The following is a 24,447-nucleotide window of genomic DNA, read 5'->3' as shown; positions in this document are numbered from 1 at the left end:
TAAATAAAAGGTGGCACTTCATTTGTAACACCAGTACTACAGGGCCAGGCCTGCCCCCACTGCGTCCTACTCACACCCAGAGCCGGCTTACGGGTGGTGCACAAGGGACAGGTGTCCCGGTGCCCCCGCCGCCTATTAGATCACTAGACAACTAACTAAAGCTGGGTACAAACCTAAAAGATATACTGTATCTGCAGATGATGGTTGTTCATACACACTGAACAACCATCATCTAGCCGCGGGTCCTGCTGGCTGGGAGTCGCGCCGCGCCCTTCTCCCCGCGGCCTCTGCTGTGAGTTTATCTGCCATTGGCTGTGTCGCACAGCCAACACAATATGTCTGTGAACGACGTTCACAGACATTACGCTGGCCGATGGGCACACTATATATATTGGCTGATCAATTGATTGGCCAATATATCTGCCAGTGTATACCCAGGTTATGGAAACATCCCAAGTTTTTTGTTTTCTATCCTTTCAAATCTGTTCTGTTCACAATAGAACACTTGTGTTCAGGGGCACTACAGTATGGCATAATATGAATTTGGGGCACTATAATGATGCATAATGTGAACTAGGACACTACTTTAGGGCATACAATGACAAAACTGCTGCAGAGAGGCATGTCTAGTAGCATGGGGTGGGAGAGGCCTTCAAAATGTTGCTATGAGGCCCACAAAGTTCTCGTCAAACCCCTGCCGGTATCCTATTTTAATAATAACAAAAAGAAGAACTATGGGCCTGATTCAGATTTGGAAATAGAGTAAGAAATAGCAAGTAACTGTGAATTTTTGGTAAAACCATGTTGCACTGCAGGTAGGGTACAGTAGATGTAAAATGTGCATAGAGATTTTGATTTGGGAGAGGTGCGTCCAAACTGATATCTACTGTAAATTGCAGTGTGAAAATATAGCTGTCCAACATTTGTGGACTACATGCAAAAGCAGCCAGTATTTACCCTGCATGTATTTGCACCCCCTGGCATTGCTACATGGTTTGTCCAGGTGCACAGTGACTTGCTTTATCTTACTCTATTCTGAAATCTGAATCAGGTCCTGTATTTTCCACCTTCAATATATACAAGCTGCCTCTTCTCTGCTAATTACATCCAGCAGTGTCATGCACAGGGGTTGTTCCTCTACACCCTCAATAAAGCCCATGGAATAGAGGTAAGAAGTGTTCCTGTAAAGTTGGGGCAGCTTGGTTCTATTTCCACACCTCTTATTATAACACCATTGCAGTAATCAGAGTGGGCTGCCAGCTCCAGCTATGATAAAGCACATGAGGTCGTCCTAAACTCTTGGCTGTGGTTTGGGACAGAAGAATGACACACAATGTAGTCCCGGATGCCCTACCCTTCTTCTGGGGGCTTTGAGGGACAGGGTATTCAGCAATAACCTGGGGCCTTACTAGCTCTGGTGGCATGCAGGGGTGGGGTAGATTACCAGCCAGCCTCTGAGATTGGATGGTTGTAAGAGAGCAATAGGTTTTTTTGCTGAGACATACAGTAATGACAATCCACCATGTCACACCTTAATAAGAGGACACCAACCTGGTAGAAAACTGTTATTATGTAGGAACATATACAGCAATTTGACTCTCCACACCGGATCATTGCAGTCTAACTGAGCCACACACATTTCTTTATTGTCACTTTTTTTGGAAGCATTTAATGAATATACAGTCAGGTCCATAAATATTGGGACATTGACAGAATTTTCAGATTTTGGCCTCTATTCACCACCACAATGGTTTTGAAATGAAACAAACAAGATGTGCTTTAACTGCAGACTTTCAGATTGCATTTGAGGGTAATTACATCCAAATCGGGTGAATGGTGTAGGAATTACAACAGTTTCAATATGTGCCTCCCACTTTTTAAGGGGCCGAAAGTAATGGGACTATCAACTCAAAAGCTATTTCATGGACAGGTGTGGGCTATTCCCTCGTTATTTCATTATCAATTAAGCAGGTAAAAGGTCTGGAGTTGATTCTAGGTGTGACATTTGCATTTGGATTCAGTTGCTGTCAACTCTCAATATGAGATCCAAAGAGCTGTCACTATCAGTGAAGCAAGCCATCATTAGGTTGAAAAATGAAAACAAACCCATCAGAGAGATTGCAAAAACATTAGGTGTGGCCAAATCAACTGTTTGGAACATTCTTAAAAAGAAAGAACGCACCGGAGAGCTCAGCAACACCAAAAGACCCGGAAGACCACGGAAAACAACTGTGGTGGATGACAAAATAATTATTTCCCTGGTGAAGAAAAACCCCTTCACAACAGTTGGCCAAATCAAGAACACTCTCCAGGAGGTAGATGTATATGTGTCTAAGTCAACAATCAAGAGAAGACTTCACAAGAGTGAATATAGAGGGTTCACCACAAGATGCAAACCATTGGTGAGCCACAAAAACAGGAAGACCAGATTAGAGTTTGCCAAAAAACATCTAAAAAAGCCATTACAGTTCTGGAACAACATCCTATTGACAGATGAGACAAAGATCAACTTGTACCAGAGTGATGGGAAGAGAAGGAAAGGAACTGCTCATGATCCAAAACATACCACCTCATCAGTGAAGCATGGTGGTAGTAGTGTCATGGCGTGGGCATGTATGGCTGCCAATGGAACTGTTTCCCTTGTATTTATTGATGATGTGACTGCTGACAAAAGCAGCAGAATGAATTCTGAAGTGTTTCGGGCAATATTATATGCTCATATTCAGTCAAATGCTTCAGAACTCATTGGACAGCGCTTCACAGTGCAGATGGACAATGACCCGCAGCATACTGCAAAAGCAACCAAAGAGTTTTTTAAGGCTAAAAAGGGGAATGTTATCCAATGGCCAAGTCAATCCCCTGACCTGAATCCAATTGAGCATGAATTTCACTTGATGAAGACAAAACTGAAGGGAAAATGCCCCAAGAACAAGCAGGAACTGAAGACATTTGCAGTAGAGGCCTGGCAGAGCATCACCAGGGATGAAACCTAGCGTCTGGTGATGTCTATGCGTTCCAAACTTCAGGCTGTAATTGCCTGCAAAGGATTTGCAACAAAGTATTAAAAAGTGAAAGTTAGATTTAGGATTGTTTAGTTTGTTCCATTACTTTTGGCCCCTTAAAAAGTGGGAGGCACATATAGAAACCGTTGTAATTCCTACACCATTCACCTGATTTGGATGTAATTACCCTCAAATTAAATATGAAAGTCTGCAGTTAAATCACATCTTGTTTGTTTCATTTCAAAGCCATTGTGGTGGTGAATAGCATATGAGCATATAATAGTGCCCGAAACACTTTAGAATGCATTCTGCTGCTTTTGTCAGCAGTCACAGCATCAATAAATACAAGGGAACCAGTTCCATTGGCAGCCATACATGCCCATGCCATGACACTACCACCACGCTTCACTGATGAGGTGGTATGTTTTGGATCATGAGCAGTTCCTTTCCTTCTCCATACTCTTCGCTTCCCATCACTCTGGTACAAGTTGATCTTTGTCTCATCTGGCCATAGGATGTTGTTCCAGAACTGTAATGGCTTATTTAGATGTTGTTTGGCAAACTGTAATCTGGTCTTCCTGTTTTTGTGGCTCACCAATGGTTTACATCTTGTGGTGAACCCTCTATATTCACTCTTGTGAAGTCTTCTCTTGATTGTTGACTTTGACACATATACACCTACCTCCTGGAGAGTGTTCTTGATTTGGCCAACTGTTATTCTTCTGAAATTATTCTTCTGTATTCCACCACAGTTGTTTTCCGTGGTCTTCCTGGTCTTTTGGTGTTGCTGAGCTATCTCTCTGATGGGTTTGTTTTCATTTTTCAGCCTAATGATGGCTTGCTTCACTGATAGTGACAGCTCTTTGGATCTCATATTGAGAGTCGACAGCAACTGATTCCAAATGCAAATGTCACACCTAGAATCAACTCCAGACCTTTTACCTGCTTAACTGAGAATTAAATAACAAGGGAATAGCCCACACCTGTCCATGAAATAGCTTTTGAGTTGATAGTCCCATTACTTTTGGCCCCTTAAAAAGTGGGAGGCACATATAGAAACCGTTGTAATTTCTACACCGTTCACCTGATTTGGATGTAATTACCCTCAAATTAAATCTGAAAGTCTGCAGTTAAAGCACATCTTGTTTGTTTCATTTCAAAGCCATTGTGGTGGTGAATAGAGGCCAAAATATGAAAATTCTGTCAATGTCCCAATATTTATGCACCTGACTGTGTGTGTGTGTATATATATATATATATATATATATATATATATATATATATATATGCTACCCTCCTCCTGTCTTTTCTCTGCTTCCACCTGTGCATCCTTGTAACCTGTCTTCTGCATGTTCTTTATGGTGCTTTGTATATACACGTCTTCTTCACAGTATTATGTGTCATGAATTTCCAGTAATTTGCGGGTTGGCCTTTTCTGTTTTTGTTATATGCACCACTTCCCCACTGCTGATTGCTGTCACACCTTATTAATACAGGATAATATATCTTCATGGGCTGTTTAGGTGAATTTGGTATACTTTCCAACAATCCCAATTTCATCTGGGTCACTTTAGACTAGTGGTTCACAAAGCGGGTGGGGGTGGGTTTACTTAGGGAGCAGATTGGATTTTGAATAATGTTATAGTTACTGTTTCTTATATTCCTCACTAGGTCGGAGTGTTGGGATTGAGTTTATGGAACCAGTGCTTTAGACCATGTCCTGATAACCACAGACATGCCCCTAATTGTACTTAGCCATACCCCAGAATTAAATGGCCACCCTTCATTGGTATACAAAATCTTAATTGTGCCACAATAAACAGGACCATTAAGGGTCAGGCAATTCACAGTTTGGTAAGGGAGGAGAATTTGACTAGGATATGCACCTCTAGCTTTTCTGTCTGTCCACTATTTTATAGGGTGTCGGACTAAAGCATCCTAGATCCGATTGTCAGATTACTCACAGCAGCACATATTACGGTGCCCATTTATCATTTGAGTTTTATCATACGCAATGAGTTTTAAACATGTTGTGTATGATAATGGTGCTCCAGGAGCCAATCAGCTCCGAACTGTCATCTGTTTAAAAAATGACAGTTGGGAGCTGATTGGCTGGAGCACCATTTATCATTCGCAAAGCGTATTAAAACTTGTGTATGATGAAACTCGTTTATATTTTAGGAGGGGTTTGTACTGATCTTGTGGGAGATCTGTCCACTTGTGAGATTGTGCTAGTGAGGACAGGGCTGCATGTGGCAGGAGCAGAGTCACGATGTATCTGACTTCTGTTTGTATGGCTTGTATTTTGGAAAACAAATGTTATTTTAAAAAGTACCACTTCAGTTTCTGCTGCCACTTATACAGCTCATTTCCTTCCTTAAGATGGTGAGCATACTTGTCATGCTCGGGTCAAAGTTTCAATTTCAAACATTTGTAAATGGATTGTGCCAGTCGACTTTCTAAGCTTTCAGATCAGAAGTCTGGCAACATAGAGGAACATCCAGATCCTGCGATAAATAAAAGCACTGCTCACCAGTTCCGGTCTGTGTAACTAAAGCATGACCCTATACAGAATTAGAATTAACTGTCCACATGTCTCTCACATATCGGTTACAAAGCACTTTCCTGTGATCATTCCTGAGACTTCCTTTTGTAGCCTTCATAAGCAGATGGTTCTTGCATTTGTAGTATAACATTGTGTAATCACAAAGGAAAAGCTTTTTACAAAGCCTTGCTGGGATAAAATAGAAGCTCAAAGGAATAACTTCCTTAATTTATAAAAAAGTTTAAGAATAAACTGATGTATAAAGGAACATTTAAAAAACAAACAAACTTATTTTACATAAAGGAAATTGTTGCCATGTGATGCTACTTAGAAAAACATCTGGTTGGATGTCTGGAGAACACCCTAAAGAAAAAGATTTTACTTTTTTCTAATTCCCATAGTGTGTACTCTACTTTGGATTACTTTTTTGTATCCCATAGATATCTACATCTCATTACACATTCGGCCATTGGCTCGATTACATGGTTGGACCATGCTCCAATCTCCTTCCATGCTCTTGTTCCAGAGTCTAAACTCAATTGTTGGTCCTGGAAACTGAATGAAAGTTTAATTCAGCTTCCTGAATACAAAGATATCATTATTAAAACTATTGAGGTGTATTTTACTTTTCACAATACTTCTGATGTTAGTAATTGCTACTTATGGGAAGCGTACAAATGCGTGATCCGAGGAAAGCTTATTCATTTGGGCTCCTTAGCTAAAAAACAGAGGGAAGCTCAGAGAGATGCTCTTCTGCTTAAAATTCGTTCTTTAGAATTACTGCACAAATCCTTCTTAGATTTCACGGTGGACATTGAGTTAGCACAAGCTCATTCTGATTTAAATAAGTTGTTATTGGATAAGACCAAACTAGCCTTTTGGAAGTGTTGATATAAGTATTTCAAATGGGGCAATAAACCTGGGAAACTCCTTGCACGCTCCTTGAGGGAACAAAGGGTTTTAACCTTTGTTTCTAAAATTAAAAACTCTCAAGGTATTGTTAGCTTTCTTACGGAACAGATTGCAGTTCTTTTTAGAAATATTCTGGTCTCTACTCCCTCTTTGCCCCCATGTCCCCAGAACGCGATGCAGTTGAGATGCTGTCGGACGGGATGCTGGCTGTCGAAATACCGATGCCGCTACCCCGAAGGGCATCAGGATATCGGCATCCCGAATCGGAGAAGGGGGGGTTAGCTTTAGGCACCCCTGGGGGAAATCAGGGTTAGGCACCCCCCCGGGAGGGTTAGGGTGCAGGAAGGGTGGGTTAGGGCTAGGCACCATTGGGGGGAGGTTTGGGTTAGGCACCCCCTAGGAGACTTAGGTTTAGGGTGCAGGGAGGGGGGTTAGGGTTAGGCACCCCCCCCTCCCGGGGAGGTTAGGGTTAGGCACCCCCCCTCCCGACTTACCTGTCCGCATCGGGATCCTGAACTGTCGGGCTTCTGGTGTCACTTCAGCCGCCGGTATTTCTTACTCATTCCCCCCAGAGCAACTTTAACTTCGCACTAAAGAGATAGAAGATTCCTTCTATTCCATCAATTTCCCTAGAATTTCAGATGAAGTACAATACTTTTTGGAACAGCCAATTTCACCAGCCTAACTGAGTTGGCGATTAAGTCTACTCCTGCCGGTAAGAGCCCAGGTCCTGATGGGTTTACTATTTCATATTATAAATCATTCCAATCTCAACTTGCTCCTTTTTTAGTTCGGCATTCAATGATATTGTTAATGTGAAGAACTTTTCTGCCAAAATGTTCAAAGCACCTGTCACTGTTCTTCATAAGTTGGGCTAGGATCCAGCCCTGTGTTCAAGCTATCGGCCCATTTCATTACTCAATGTTGATCTTAAACTATATGCTACAGTGTTGGCTTACCTTCTTAAGCACTTGTTGACCACTTTATTCACAGTGATCAAGTAGGGTTTGTGCCGGGATGAGAAGCAAAAGACAACACAACAAAAATTATTGACAAGCCATGTCATTGAAGACTCCCACAATTTTGTTGTCCACTGATGCTGAAAAAGCTTTGGATAGGGTTTATATTTATGGCTGGTGTGCTTCAACATATGGGCCTGGGTCCCATGTCACTGTGCACAGGTTAAAGTCAATAGGGTGCTCTCTAAACCTTTCTCAATTTCAAATGGGACTAGACAGGGGTGTCCATTGTCCCCTATTATTGTCATACTGTGTATGAAGGCCCTTGCACAAGCAATTAGTTGCAAACCGGACATTCAGGGATTGAGGTTGGGCACCACGGAATACAAATTAGCTCTCTTTGCGGACGATCTACTTGCTCTCAAATCCAATAGTCTCGCTACCCAATCTAACAGGCGAATTCCAGAGATTTAGTACTTTATCCAATTTTAAAATTAACAATTAAAAGTCTGCGGCCCTTAATTTAACTGCTCCAGACTCTATGGTTTAGGGTTTGCATTTTACCTTTTCATTCAACTGGCATCCATCACAAATTCAATATTTGGGCATCCAATTGACAAAAGATGTTAGAGATTTGTTTCAGGTTAATTTTACCTCCTTGCTGAGAAAACTTAGGGGCTGATTCAGAGCCGCTCGTAAGCGGCCGCTCGTTCGCTCCGAGCGATGTTTGCCCAACTGCGCATGCGTACGGATCGTAATACGCATGCGCGTACCAGTCAGTGTGGCCGAAAATCGTTTGTTCGCTAAATAGCGAATGCCTGCTATTTTGAGTGACAGAATGAGGCGTATGTGGGTGGTAACAGGGGAAGGTGCTTGAAAACGGGGAGTGGAGATCCGAACGCAGGCGTGCTTAAAGATCAAAACGGGCGTTTTATGGGTGTGCATAATTAATACAGAAGCGTCATTGACCACGTCACTGGGTTATTATATAGCCAGAACTGCTCGCAAAATTGTGGTAGCAAAAACCAACCACAAGAATAGCGAGCAGTTCATACCCTGGTCGATATACTCGATTAATCAAATAAATAGCGGACATGACGTAGGATGCGAGCGGCCAGGGGGCGTATTTTTTTAAAAAACGACTGCAAGTTTTGTTCGCTCGTTCAGACATAGAGGTGTGAACAGACCGCAAAGAGCGAACGGTTCATTTGAATAGCCACCCCTATTTTCTGAACGAGCGAGCGCAAATAGCGTCCGGCTCTGAATCAGGCCCTTAGTGCAGATCTTCATGCTTGGCAATCTAAAAATTATTTGTGGTTCAGGAGAGTCAATATAATCAAGATAGTTGCCCTCCCGAGAATTTTGTATTATTTGCAAACACTCCCTATTTGAGACCCCCCATCCTTTTTTAGAGAATTTCAGAAGTTAGTGCTGGACTTTATTTGGTATGACAGTAAGCCTAGGTTTTGCCATGAGATTCTTTATAGAACAAAGGTAAATGGAGGCTTGCAGCTTCCAAATTTTTAAATTTACTATCAAGCGGTATATTTAAGCAGAATTGCTGATTGGTTTAAATTACATTCAGATAAGCAATGGGTTTCAGTGGAAGACGGTTCTAGTACCATCTCTGTAACATGTCCTGCCTTGGGTTCAATCTATACCCCTTATTGACCACCCTACAATTAACCCTACCATTCAAATTTGGAAGAAACTGAGGGTTCAGACATTTATATCTTCTGTACCTTCTCCACTGACCCCTCCCTTATGGAACCCTGATTTTCTCCCGGGCCTAGCCACACACACACACACCTTTAGACTCTGGAACTCCCCTGAGACTTTAAGAGTAAATCAGTTAGTTTATCCCGTAGGGGTTTGTTCTTTTTCAGATCTGAGAATGGGGTTAAGCCTCCCCCAGTGAGAATACTGGTCGTACATTCAATTGGTGTCCTACGTGATGAAAGTAAATAAACAAGATATACTACCAAGGGATCTGACTATGTTCACCGAAAGAACCTATTCGTCATTCTATTTCTGTACTTTATAGGTTATTAATAGACAGCACCTTTATTACATTTCCCAAGTTTACCAATGCTTGGAATACTGACTTGAATATTTCTTTAACTGACGAACAACAGTCTCAGGCCTTTCAGTTTTTACATTTTTCCTCTCAAAGTGTTTCCATTATTGAAATGCACTATAAAGTTATTAAATATGTCCCTATTGTTTTGAGCAAAATGTTTCCAAGTCTCCCTAACATTTGCTGGAGATGCAATAGGAATCCTTCACATATGTGGTGGTTCTGCCCCATGTTCCCAGAGACCTGCGCATGTGTAGTAGACTGTGGCACAAAGCCAGAGTCTATTGCACTGTTAGAGAGGAGGGGGCCCGCACGGAGCCTGCCCATGGTCCCTCTCCTCTCTTCTCTTAAACTGCCTCAGGGTATACAAGCAACGACACAACATTAAGTTCTGCTTCAAATTGGGTAAATCACTGACGGAGATTCACGAAATGTTGGTGAAAGTGTACGGGCAGATGCTGTGAGTAGAAAATGTGTGTATGATTGGTTTGCACGCTTTCACAGTGGCAAGGAATCGGTGGAAGTCGAGCTCCATTGCTGTTCGATGCACACTGCTCGGGACACCCTGTTGAAATTAATGCAATGGCAGTGCGGTGGCGGCCTTGGGCAAACCCCGACTGGGGGCAGGTGTAGACATGTCCATGCATGTCAGCGCGCATGAGTGACCTTGTTGCAAGCGTTGCATACAGATATATCAGACCATTCACTGAACTTATTAGACAGGCCTCGTATATATCCTTGAGTGCCACCACTTGGTTTTTATATATGTAACCAAATGGCGGCACTCAAGGAAAAACGTTTCAATGTTCAGACAAACATTTTCCTCAGGATAATACCTGTTGGTATTTTGATTTTCGGGATTTTTTTGTCCATTTCTAACGTCCCTGTTGGTATTTTGACTGTCGAAAAGTTGATTGTCAGTATTTAGTCCATGTCGGGATTATGGTCACTGAGATTTAGACCCCGTTGGCTATTTGGTACTGGTAATTTGACTGCCAGGATTTTGCCCATCGGGATATTATACCCAACTTCCATAGTGTAAATTATATTAAAAAGTGAAATTTGTGAATGGTTGTTGCATTAGCCAGGCCCTTGTCTGTGGGGGGGTGGGGGTGGGCAGCGGGAGCCCAGGTCAGACAGTAGAGTAGAGCGTCAAACTCCCCTTTAGTCCACACTGCCGGACCATGGGGTGCAGACATTAATAAAGAGGGCCCTGTGTCAGCTTGCAGATTCATCAGAGGGCATGTACAGATCAGGGTTAGCCACACCCCCACACTTGGCCACACTTCTTTCCTAGCACCAGAACTCCCATAAGTCTTAGTGGCGCTTAGTGAATGTGCTAGCCTGTACCTGGTGAGGTTAGACTCGAAAATATGCTTCCACGTGTTGGGAACATAAGGGGACGTTTGTCTGTCAGCAATTTTCTATGTGATTTGCTAACACACCTTGCTGTGGTTTGAAAAAACCCCCAAAAACAATGTATTTCTTATGAGAAAAAAAAATTGACTGATTAATACTTTTTTTTTACTTATTAAAAAGCCAACTTAGTTTATTATTTTTTTAAGGAGCCAATATCAGTCTTTTGTTTTATTATGGGAGTGATGAGAATTTCTTATTTTATTTCAGGGGCAATAATTTATTGTTTCATGATGGGACACCTGCCAGACTAGTGTTTGTTTGTGAACCGGGTGTCTGATATTCGTCTGTGTTGGTGTCTTGAGGCGTGTACAGAAAGCTGGCAGGACTAAGGAGACCTCCTGGCATGTAGTGAAGAACACTTCCCTGCCGGATCGTACCCACTAGACCACTAGGGACGTCAGTGTTGAAGACAAGTTGTTATGTGCAATCAGAGGAGAGTGTGGCAGTAGGATAACCAGGCTAATACTGGATTAATACTGTAGATATATAATAATAACACTCTTCTTATTGTAACTGAAATGCTGGAGTGGTAGATCTTGGCAACATATTCACCAGGTTGAAACTGGGTTGTCGCTGTAGTCCAGGATCCAGGAGCACTCAGATGGTAGCAGGACCAGATGCAGACAAAACACCGGAATGGGTAGTAGGTGATGATACCAGGAACGGCATCAAATGGAGAAGGAACCTGGAACACTCAACATGTAGTAAGAATGGTATACACAGGTGAGTTGTAGGTTCAGATAACTGGAACAGGTAGATATTCTCTGTGCAACTAGTGGGATAGCTGCTTCAGGCATAGACAGAATCAGATGCTGACCGAACACTGGAATGGATAATGGAAAATATACGGATATTATCCAGGTATACAACCACTGAGTGGTACAGGTCACAAAAAATGTTGTTCACGAAATGTTGAAATACAACTGGGGCGTTGCTCAGACTAAAGGGCATGACGAGGTATTCATAGTGCCCATCTCTAGTGTTGAATGCCATTTTCCATTCGTCACCCAAGTGAATACGGCTTAAATTGTATGCACCCCTTAGATCCAATTTCGTGTAGACTGTAGACCCTTTCACCTTTTCAAAGAGCTCTGTGATTAGTGGTAATGGGTAGCGATTCTTGATGGTGATTTCATTGAGTCCCCTATAATCAATACAGGGGCGAAGTCTGCCATCTTTTTTATTAACGAAGAAGAACCCTGCACCGGCAGGAGAAGATGAAGGTCGAATGAAACCTTTCGCAAGATTCTCTTGATTGTACTCGGTCATTGATTTTGTCTCTGGCGCGGTTAACGGATAAGTTCGACCCCGGGAGGCATTTTTCCAGGTAGTAACTCTATTGACAATCCCACTCCCTGTGGGGAGGCAAAATGTCAGCCCCCAGTTTTCTGAAAACATCCAAATACGAATGGTATTGGCATGGTAGTTTCTCAGCCAGAGCGGTATCAGAGACCTGCATGGGAACCACTTTCTCCAGACATGCTTTAGCACAGTTCTTACCCCAAGACAGGATATGCATGGTAGACCACTCGACCTGGGGTTGTGATTCTGTATGCAAGGAAGTCCGAGTACAATAGCATGGGTAGCCTTAGGAATGACGAGAAATTAAATTTCTTCAGAGTGCAATGCTCCTACCTGGAGTTTAACAGTTGATGTGCAGTCAGTGATGGAGCCATGTGGAATCAGACTGCCGTCCACAGCCGACATTAATATTGGATGGGACAAAGTCACAGTGGGAATATGATGCTTGATGACATAGAATCCTGGAGAGCAGAAAGAGAATAATGTTTATAGGCAATAATAAGAGTCACAGGAATCATAGAGTCAAGTGGTTGAGAAGAGGGATGTATTCCACCTAATCTTTTCCCTCTCTGAGAGATTGGAAGTGACCATTTCCCAGTCGTTTGGTACAAGAAGAAGTCATATGTCCAACTTCACCACAATATAAACAAATTCAACTGACGTCGTATATGACTTTCTTCAGGCGAGAGACGGGACCTACCAATTTGCATGGGTTCTGTATCAGGCATGGAATTTTTCACAGAAGTAGAAGAAAACCCCTTGTTTTTGCTTTTTATACCAGGACGCTCTTGGCGGCGTAAGTCAATTTTGATTCATAAGGAAATAAGGGCCTCCAATTTAGATGGGAGATCACGGGTTGCCAATTCATCCTTAATTCTGTCAGAAACTCCATTCCAGAATGTGGCTATGAGAGCTTCCTCATTCCGTTGAAATTCTGATGCTAAAGTCTAAAATGGATCACATAGTGGGGCAGATGTATGAAGCTCTGGAAAGTGATAAAGTGGAGAGTGATAAACGACCAGCCAATAAGCTCCTGACTGTCATGTTACAGGCTGTGTTTCAAAAATTACAGTTGGGAGCTGATTGGCTGGTCATTTATCACTCTGCAGTTTATCACTTTCCAGAGCTTCATACATCTGCCCCATTGACCCATAGATTTACTGCCCTGGTGTAGCCGTAATATGTCTATAGAAGCTGACGTAGATCTTCCAGGCTCATCAAATATCTTACAGAAAGTGGCAATAAAGTCAGTATAAACAGACAGTAGTGGTTCGGGTCGATCCAGAGCTGGACCCAAGAGCAGGTATACAATGTAAGCAATCTTGGTTTTGTCTGATTGAAAATAGGCAGGTTGCAGGGTAAATTGCACATCACATTGGTTTAAGAACCCGCGACATAACTTGGGGTTCCCGTCAAATTTATTAGGAGTTGGTAGGTGAAGTCTGGGTGCAGGAGGAATAGTCGATGCAGGAGGGGTAGTAACTGCAGGTCCTGCGGTAGAATTTAGGATCATATCCTGATGAGTGGAGATTTTCTGAAGACATTGCGCTAGCTGGCGACTTGTTACTTCCAGACCCTCCGACGTCCCACAATATTGTTGACGAGGTATGGTGTAAGACAAATTATTTCGTCCGGATCCATGTGGCCAGTACAAACTGTCAGACTAGTATTTGTTTGTGAACCCGGTGACTGATATTCATCTGTGTTGGTTTCTGGAGGCTTGTACAGAAAGCTGGCAGGCCTAAGGAGACCTCCTGACATGTAGTGAAGAACACTTCCCTGCCCGGGAATCGAACCCGAGTCTCGGCAGAGAGATGCCGGATTATATCCACTAGACCACCAGGGACATCGGTGTTGAAGACAAGTTGTTATGTGCAATCAGAGGAGATTGTGGCAGTAGATTGACCCAGCTGATACTGGATTAATACTGTAGATATATAATAAAACACTTCTTACTGTAACTGGAATGCTTGGAGTGGTAGATCTTGGCAACGTATTCACCAGACTGAAACTGGGTTGTCGCTGTAGTCCAGGATCCAAGAGCACTCAGATGGTAGCAGGACTGGATACAGACAAAACACCGGAATGGGTAGTAGGTGATGATACCAGGAACACTCACCATGTAGTGAGAATGGTATACACAGGCGAAATGTAGGTTCGGATAACTGGAACAGGTAGGTATTCTCTGTGCAACTAGTGGGATAGCTGCTTCAGGCATAGACAGAACCGGATGCTAACCGGACAATGGAATGGATAGTGGATGCTGATACCTGGAGCGGCATCAATGGTGCAGGAACCAGGAACACTCGCCATGTAATGAAAATGGTATACAAAGGCGAGTTGCAGGTTTGGATAGCTGGAACAGGTTGAGATTTTCTGTGCAGCCAGTGGAATACCTGCCCCAGGTGTAGATCACTTGCAGGAATCCGTATAGCAGAAGGAAGCAAAACTGCACAAATTGGATACAAGTAAGCAGTGGCGTAACTTCATCCCAGGTGCCCGGAGGCAAGATAAATGTTGGTGCCCCCCCAAACTAAAATGTACCACCCCCCAAGACCTATGCCAGCCCCCGCTGCCGCCGCCCCCCTTATGCAGTTCCTTTTATATAATGCCCCCAGCAGTGATCTTCCTATGCAGTGTCCGCCTATGTAGTGCTCCCCAGTAATGGTCCCCCTATGCAGTACCTCCAGTAGTGAGCCCCCGGTAGTTGCCCCCAGTAGTAAGCCCCCTGTAGATGCCCCCAGTAGTGAGCCCCCTATAGTTACCCCCAGTAGTGAGGCCCCTGTAGTTGCCCCCAGTAGTGATCCCCTGTAGTTGCCCCCAATTGTGAGCCCCCAGTAGTGCCCCCTGTAGTTGCCCCCAGTAGTGAGCCCCTTGTAGTTGCCCCCAGTAGTGAGCCCCCTGTAGTTGCCCCCAGTAGTGAGGCCCCTGTAGTTGCCCCCAGTAGTGAGCCCCCTGTAGTTGCCCCCAGTAGTGAGGCCCCTGTAGTTGCCTCCTGTAGTTGCCCCAGTAGTGAGCACCCTGTAGTTGCCCCCAGTAGTGAGCCCCTGTAGTTGCCCCCAGTAGTAGGCCCCTGTAGTTACCCCCAGTAGTGAGGCCCCTGTAGTTGCCCCCAGTAGTAGGCCCCTGTAGTTACCCCCAGTAGTGAGGCCCCTGTAGTTGCCCCCAGTAGTGAGCACTCTGTAGTTGCCCCCAGTAGTAGGCCCCTGTAGTTACCCCCAGTAGTGAGGCCCCTGTAGTTACCCCCAGTAGTGAGGCCCCTGTAGTTGCCCCCAGTAGTGAGCACCCTGTAGTTGCCTCCAGTAGTGATGGCCCCCATCGCGCGCACGCGCGCACACACACAAGAAAAACAAACAACCACTTACCTTTATCCCCGCTCCAGTGCTGCTGCCGTCCATCCCCGGCGTCCGCTCCTCGGCACTATGAGGAGCTCAGTATAGCTCACTCAGTAGGAACTGAGGTTAGAAATTGTATTGGCAATTACAGTAGGTAGAGTCAGCAGCTGGGATATATCCCTGGGTTTACCTGGGGTAGGCTGAGCAGAGACAGGTGGTACGATGAGGCTCAAGCTATCACTTGATTGGCTGTTGCAAACAGGTGATCGGGACTTGTCATTGCAGTACTCTGTAGCAGGCTTAGATCTTGCTTGAGGCCTAGCAGGTCGAGAAACACTGAAGCCTGTGCGTCTGCGAAGTGATAGAGAATGCTGGCAGAATCGGTAAGTGACCCGGCGGCAGGGGAAACAGACCCGGGTTGTGACAACATCATTTATAGTGCATACTAGTGACACTACTAATAGCCAGCATGCACAGTGGGAAAGTGTTCATTATAAGTGGTGCCCCCTTCATAAAACACTAGGGGGCAGATGTACTAAGCGCTGATAAGTGATAAACTAAAGAGTGATAAACCACCAGCCAATCAGGTCCTTTCATTTTTCAAAGACAGCATGTGACATGACAGTCGGGAGCTGAGTGGCTGGTGGTTTATCACTTTCCATTTTATCACTTTTCAGAGCTTAGTTCATTTCTCCCTAGAGGGCTTATGTAATAGCTAGCGGCAATCATTTTATCCCCAATCCAACTTGGTTTTGCCTTTAAAATGATTGTCATTTAAAAAATACAGGAAGACTTGCTGGAGTTCCCGCAGTGACAGGAGGTCGCAAGCTATTACATAAGCCCCCGTCAGAAATAAATTCTAATTGTCCCAATTATAAATAAATACATTTTGACAATAGATATTGTACCTGTAACAAAATATCTGAATTCTACCTGTAAAAACTACAACTGCACAAATATAGCAGAATTTACAAAATATCTAAATTGTAAAGACTGCTTAAGACCATATATATTTTTTATTCAGGTTATAAAATCAAACTTAAGGAGATGGGTGTATTCCATGTACTCATAACGAGTTTCCACGTCAGACAACATTAATTCATTTCTAATAGAAAAACTATTTAAAAATCAATAATGCCTTGTTTTATATTTTTGTTATTATTGAAATCGCTCATAGATAAGTAGCTGGGAGTTATTTTAGAAAAATATACGATTGGGAATAGAAAGTACTATAAAAATATATATTTTGTTAAGAAAGCACACAAATATACTATTTATGTAATAAAAATTTATCCTTTTTTGTATTGTACATAAAGGCGTTTTAATAGTATATAATGCAAAATTGTATAGTCATTCTATCACAGACAATATTACATTTTCAGCTTCTTTCATTTTTGTAGACTATCCCGCTGTTAGTATAATTTGGGGTTGTACAAATGTGAATATTTTATTGTGGATGAATGCCAAATCCTATATTCATCATTCCCTTTGCCATTCAATAACATTATTTAATAGGGACAAAGCAGGAAAAAGCTGCAGTTTTATGGAAATGCCATTTTAGAGTGTTCATACACTATACGTTTTACAACAGCTAATCCGATATGGACAATTCTCGAGATAAACCCTCACTGGAACTGTAAAATCCGGCTGCACAACACAGAATCCTTAGCAACCACATAGGCTAATGTGTTATGTTAGAGTAGCCTATGGCTGGACTCATGTCTGCATTTAATGATTCACAACTGAAATGGAATGTACTACTTTTCTCTTTCCTTCTCCTTAAAAAAAAGCCCCAACCAGATTACACCTGGTGTATAGTTGGCAAGACCATAAATTATCGTTATATATATATATATATATATATATATATATATATTAAGAGTACAGAAAATCCCCCAATATTTGAAATATTTTATATTGATTATATTCCCCTAAACCCCCCCCCCCCCAAGAAAAAACAAGAAAACATAAAAAAACAAATTGAATCCTGAACTTTTATTGTTGAAGTGAATGCAATTTAACAATCTTCCTGCACCAGTTTTACAGGAGCCCCGTGACCCTATAGAGTGCTGTTTGAGTATCCTGCTTTTCTACTATCTAACTCTCATTAATGCTCACCTCCATTTACTATATCAACTTTGTGGCCATTTATAGTCCAGGTTTACAAAACATTAAAGTAGTCTGAAGATCCAGAGACACTTCCACCAGAGCCAAAAGTTTCCTATCCCTATCAAATTCATAGTCATAGTCACGTTGCCTTCTGTTGTAGAGTGGCAATGGCTATCAGATGGCCCACCTGATTCTCCAAACACCAGAGGGGATACCAAGGGCTCACTATTCAAAGTGATGGAAGTTTCTTCAATGAGCCTCAGCTAATTATTCCAACTAGAGAATTATAACTAGTGGTCATTCATCATCATTACAATGTATAGTGTCCACAAATTCTTCACCCTCATCAGCCAACCTTACTGGTGACTACCTTGCCCAACCTGTGACCAAATAACTTGTCATCATCATCAACCATTGGGTTTGCTTTGTCTGATGCTGATACCCTCTGGAATCAACCAACAGAGGTTCCCAGTTTATCTAAAGGTTCTAGAAGGCTTCTTACAAACAAAGCAGGTTAACAAATTGTATATCAATATATATGGGCTTATACCAATCTTCGGCAAGACTTCTAGATCCCCTTGTTGCCAACTATTGAGTTTTCCTAAATTAATGCCCTGTTGTGGTGTCTGCTTTGGGCTATTTTCAACCTCCCCTGAAGAATCATCCCAGCAAAGCCACACTCTGACACACTTCCTCAGGCACAACATGCTGATATAAAAAAAACATCCCAGCAATAACCAAATTTCACATATTTCTATTCTAGACCCCCGGTTCTTCACAGTGTGTTACCAATTACAGGAAACTGATTACTTTAATTATAAGTAATAGAACAGGCTCACAGTGTTCTGTGTACTGTATGTGCGCCTTACTTGTGGATTATACTTGCGGGTTATACAATGCTCACTTATACATGGATGAGGCAGTTGTGCAGGATTGCCTCACGGGGTGACGATACCTGTATTTGGGGCCTGGCCCATGAGGCCCCCCCCCCGTCTGCTGATGATCCCAGGCCCAGTCCCAATGGAGTGGCTTCCCAATATGGTGTGGTCATGCCCCCTTGCAGCATGTAAGGAGAGCCCTGGTATTTGTAACAGGAAGTGGCATGCCCCACAGTCTTTCCCAAACCCCGAGTACCATGTCAGATCTCCTGGTGACACTATAGGCCTAGGCCATTTGGAACATGCCCTGTGGCCTGGCATATCGTCACTGGGCCCTAACCTAGCTGCCAGCATTTTCCACAAGCTTTTCCCTTCCCCTGTATCAAGCCTCGCATTTTGAATGTGATACATACTGACACCTACCGCATCCAACGCGGCGTTTAGTAACACTGCATGCATGAAGATTTGCAATTAATTATGCAAAGGACAGCTCTTCTGATAAGAACTGTCCTTTGCTATATGAGAACTTCCGTCAGCCAGCACCTGCTCAAAACCGCAGGACATACTGGTAGGGATCCTATTGAATCCCTCTGAAGGATTAATGAAGAAAAAAAACCCATAGGCTTCTTTAGACAACGCCATCTACAGTTGCCTATCAGGTACAATCTCTGGAAAGGTCAAACCTCAGAAAATGGCAGTTTTTAGAGTTTTGACCGCATTTTGCCATTAGTACATCCTGCCCCTATTCTCATACCTCCAACACCAACCTGCATTCTCACTGCCGTAGTTTACATAACTTAGGGTTACTCTCATGCCTCACAACCTCTTCTACACACTGGTAAGCATCTTCTTTCCTTCAATGCCTCTAGCTCCTGGCTACTGTCAAATGACAGTGGTGGGTCATTAGACTTTATGGCCGCAATGCTTCAGAGAGCCGGCAACCAACTCACTTGTCCATGCAGTGCACTGTAGTATAGAGGCAGAACCCTTAGGTAGTGGGGCTAACCGGGAATTTCCCAGATACCTTGGTGGGCCAATCTAGCGCTAGCACTGGTGAATTGCGCAGCCATGGGTCAGATAATCAGACTATTATGGGAAAAGAAATATGCAAATGGAGTTACTGACTGGACACATATGCCACCAGCTTGGAGAGCAATGCCTTTGTGTCCCCAGGCCGAGCCCAGTCTGGAAAATGCTAAATAATCAAGGTTAAAAATAAAATATATTAATTCCAAAGTTACCATAATTTCTACCGTTGTAATTTTAAATTGTAGTTTTTTGGATACTGTTTAATATTTCATGTGTTCTAACAGCATTCAACACAGATTGAAATATGCCAGGGGCTATGTACAATAAAAGCAGTATACCAGGTGTGCCAGGATTGTCACATAGACTTTACTTGGACCATGATAATATATGTTCTGGCTTTGATTGTTGGCTTGTAAAGTAGCCATTTTCCATTCATTTCTTATTACTTGAGTTTCTTCATCATCCAAGTTAAAATTTCGTTAACTTCTCCCTAGAAAGCAAGGTATTGCCAAGACGTGTGCAATAACATCTGCTTTTAATAAAATTTCGACCACTTTAGTTTCTTTTGTTTAGTTTATTTTTCATTAATAAACTAGAACTCATCTTATGCAGCAATAATATAACTTCAAGTGTACCTGTCACTTACACACAATGGTGGTAGCCATTTTGTGAGCTGAACCAACCCATTCACTTGGAACTAGTGACCTCAAACAGGCCCAGTGTGCAGAAGACTAGTGGAAAGGGTGTAACACCCCCAATTTGAGTGGATCGTACCTGCTTTTCTTCTGGAACCTGCTTGGGCGTAGATCAGTGCAGTTCCTCTTTCAGGCTTCTCCTATCACAGCAGAGAGACCCCCCAGAACCCAGCGCAGAAACCAGACCAATATAAAGAAATGGGGGTTTATTACTCTGAATCACTATTCTACTAGGACAATTCTAAATGAACATTAGAACATGCAATATTGTTGCAATGCAAAAGGTACACATACAGGATATCACATTAATAAGCTTAGGTTCACTCTATACATACTGTATACTTCTAATAAAACCTCATGCTAAACATATGAATGCCAACCTGCTCCCTCTATGTGTTAGAGGTAGTTAAACTAAATATACCAAGTTGCAGTTGTAGTTGGCAGAATCTCAAATGGTTCAACTATAAATTCAATAGATAGAAAGCACAATGTCCCTGTGAGCACTCAGAATTCACTGTACAGCCTTTCGTTGGTGCACAAACTTTATAGATGATACTGAACTGTACTACTGGTATCCAAAATGGTGTCACTGTCTCTGCCTGTTCTGTGTTATGCACTACTGCTGTATATCCTGCACAGTTCTGTGTTATGCACTACTGCTGTATATCCTGCACAGTTCTGTGTTATGCACTACTGCTGTATATCCTGCTGCAGGCTTCTCTCACTGTACAGCAGTAAGCTGGATGCCCTGAGATCACAGACTGCTATGTGCTGACTGATCTCAGTCTTTACTGGGGTGCTTTTTACTTGCCATGTGCTGTAATGCTTGGGCTACCTGTCCAGATGCCAGCACTTGTCGTTGCAGCATGCACACTCTCTCCTCTCCTTTGGGCTGCAGCAGCTTTAATAGATATGTGTCCTGTCAGCTTCTCTTGTCCTGCTGCCTTACATGAGAGGGGTCTTCTCCTCACAGTCACCCCGATCAGCTGCTGATCCCTGCTCTCTGTGCTCTCAGTCACAGCACTCTCCAGCACACACCATGGCTCCTGCCACGCTCCTCTCTCAGTCTTGTGCAGAACTCACTGGGCTTCTCTAGCTCCACCCCCAACAGCCTCTCTCTAGTTTCCCTCCTTAAGGCTGGCAGAACCATCTCCAGGGGATCAGCAGGGTCCCAACTCCTGGCCATTAACCCCTTCCATGCTGGAGAAAACACTGCAGGTTTGGGGGTATCACATGCCTCCCGGCTTAAATATTGCGTGTCCTCACGCAATAAACACATTTGCAAAGTCCAGCAAAGAATAGTCTCTTGAACATCACTGCATAATCAACAACATAACATTCACATCAAAGTTGAAAACAGCAGTTTAGACTCTACAATGAGCAGGTAACACACCTTTGTGACTCTTCCTGGACCTACATATAGCCTGCTGCAACATGAAAGTGAACTCCTCACCGCTTATAGTGGTGTACTCACTATCTGGGCCATGTTTCTCTGGGTAAAGATATGTCACAACCTCTTTAGCTACACTAGGGGTTTCTACGGGGACATTAGATTCAGACTGTGACATTAGAAAATCTAGACTATTGAGTTTAAGGGGTCTCGATCCCTCTGCCGTTGCCATGTGGATAACTTCTTTAGTGTCTCTTTCCTGGTCAGTGGTATTTGAATCTGCTTGACTGGGGTCAGCCAGACTGGAATCTGTATTTTTCACTTTCAGTCTGCTCTCATGTTCCGGCTCTGAAGGGGGTTGCGGCCTAACTACATCCTGTAGGCTCAGTTGCACCATTTCACTAGGTTCCTTCACATGCCGTTCGTCTGTTCGTCTCAAGCATTCACTCTGCTCTGGGGTTCTCCCCAACGATTCACTCTGCACTGGGGCTTTGGGTTCTTGCTGTCTGTGTTCAGCTGGTATCATCTGGTGATATGGTAGGTGCCGACACCTCCGGTGAGACTGTGGAAGATGATCGTTCCATCTATCAGTTGCACTTTCAACTGCTCTTGTCCTTTCTCCACCATTGCTGTTTTGATCATGTTGCTGAGTATTAAGTAGAGTAACTCCATGACATGGATAACGCCAATGTTGCTTGCGATCTGTTGCAAATTTGCTATCTCGTACCGGAACACCACCTGGAGCAGTCACGTTAACGGCTTTTATGCCTTTCTTTCCATTCGCCAATTCAAACTCGACCATTTCACCACTTTCCAGGCTCCGGAAGCACTTTTTCTGGTTGGCCTTCTGAATGCCAGTATAATGCACGTATACTCTCCTTTTAGTGTCGATTCGCTTTATAAATCCGTAGCCACGTGGTACATTGAACCATACGACTTGACCTGAAAATCTTCTTGGGCTGGCTCGCTGATCGTCACCAGTATACAGTACATTAGACACTGTAACTTGGTCCTGTCTTACTGCAATTGGACCTACATCTCTTCTTGAGGGCTGTCGACAGTTCCACTCAATGTGACCGCTTCGTTTGCATCGTTGGCATATAGGTCTCCCTCGAGCGTCGAACTGATTAATTACTCGTCTTCCGGTCTCTCGGTAAACATCCCATTGGGGTTGGTTTCGCACTCTGCAGTCTGTACACCACTCCTCACGTCTGGTTACAGCCCGTTCCTGTCTCAGGTCTCTTGTTTCCTTTCTCATCTCGGTGAGCAACTGGTTGAGTCCTGCAACCCTGTCAGTCATTTCCCTGATCCTGTTGTCGTCTGCAGCTGGGTTGCCTTCTTGCAGTTCCATGGTCGATCCTGTTCGTGACGCCAAAATGTAACACCCCCAATTTGGTGGGATGTCAGTGAGTGGATCGTACCTGCTTTTCTTCTGGAACCTGCTTGGGCGTAGATCAGTGCAGTTCCTCTTTCAGGCTCCTCATATCACAGCAGAGAGACAGGAGAACCCCCAGAACCCAGCGCAGAAACCAGACCAATACAAAGAAATGGGGGTTTATTACTCTGAATCACTATTCTACTAGGACAATTCTAAATGAACATTAGAACATGCAATATTGTTGCAATGCAAAAGGTACACATACAGGATATCACATTAATAAGCTTAGGTTCACTCTATACATACTGTATACTTCTAATAAAACCTCATGCTAAACATATGAATGCCAACCTGCTCCCTCTATGTGTTAGAGGTAGTTAAACTAAATATACCAAGTTGCAGTTGTAGTTGGCAGAATCTCAAATGGTTCAACTATAAATTCAATAGATAGAAAGCACAATGTCCCTGTGAGTACTCAGAATTCACTGTACAGCCTTTCGTTGGTGCACAAACTTTATAGATGATACTGAACTGTATTACTGGTATCCAAAATGGTGTCACTGTCTCTGCCTGTTCTGTGTTATGCACTACTGCTGCATATCCTGCACTGTTCTGTGTTATGCACTACTGCTGTATATCCTGCACAGTTCTGTGTTATGCACTACTGCTGTATATCCTGCTGCAGGCTTCTCTCACTGTACAGCAGTAAGCTGGATGCCCTGAGATCACAGACTGCTATGTGCTGACTGATCTCAGTCTTTACTGGGGTGCTTTTTACTTGCCATGTGCTGTAATGCTTGGGCTACCTGTCCAGATGCCAGCACTTGTCTTTGCAGCATGCACACTCTCTCCTCTCCTTTGGGCTGCAGCAGCTTTAATAGATATGTGTCCTGTCAGCTTCTCTTGTCCTGCTGCCTTACATGAGAGGGGTCTTCTCCTCACAGTCACCCTGATCAGCTGCTGATCCCTGCTCTCTGTGCCCTCAGTCACAGCACTCTCCAGCACACACCATGGCTCCTGCCACGCTCCTCTCTCAGTCTTGTGCAGAACTCACTGGGCTTCTCTAGCTCCACCCCCAACAGCCTCTCTCTAGTTTCCCTCCTTAAGGCTGGCAGAGTCATCTCCAGGGGATCAGCAGGGTCCTAACTCCTGGCCATTAACCCCTTCCATGCTGGAGAAAACACTGCAGGTTTGGGGGTATCACAAGGGCATTGGGCAACAAAACTTCATGTTTCCATATTTTTGTTTCTTATGACTATAAACACATAAAATTCCTGATATATAACATATTTATTATATAAAATGGGACTTAATGGAGAATGGTTGGAGCTCTGTGGTAATTAGTGACATGGGAAGCAGCTTAGAGAGGACAAAAAAAGTAAAATGTTTTATATTTTAGTACTTGGTTACTTTACAT

The 24,447-nt window shown here is 43.4% G+C and overlaps 1 protein-coding gene across 1 annotated transcript; it reads right to left on the bottom strand.

The window, feature by feature from the left end:
- Nucleotides 1-11,703: 11,703 nt before the first annotated feature.
- LOC148517209 (uncharacterized) lies at nucleotides 11,704-23,003 on the bottom strand. Its single transcript, XM_088478961.1, has 3 exons — nucleotides 21,656-23,003; nucleotides 12,550-12,677; nucleotides 11,704-12,501 (listed from the first exon to the last, which is right to left on the bottom strand). Exons 1-3 carry the CDS (start codon nucleotides 23,001-23,003, stop codon nucleotides 11,704-11,706), a joined length of 2,274 nt encoding a protein of 757 aa, XP_088335087.1.
- Between the last annotated feature and the right edge of the window lie 1,444 nt (nucleotides 23,004-24,447).

The sequence above is a fragment of the Taudactylus pleione genome, unplaced genomic scaffold (assembly GCF_031769625.1).
Source record: "Taudactylus pleione unplaced genomic scaffold, aTauple2 ptg000225l, whole genome shotgun sequence".
Taxonomy (NCBI): domain Eukaryota; kingdom Metazoa; phylum Chordata; class Amphibia; order Anura; family Myobatrachidae; genus Taudactylus; species Taudactylus pleione.
Note: the sequence above shows the minus strand (reverse complement) of the source record. Positions and strands in the feature narration are given on the sequence as shown.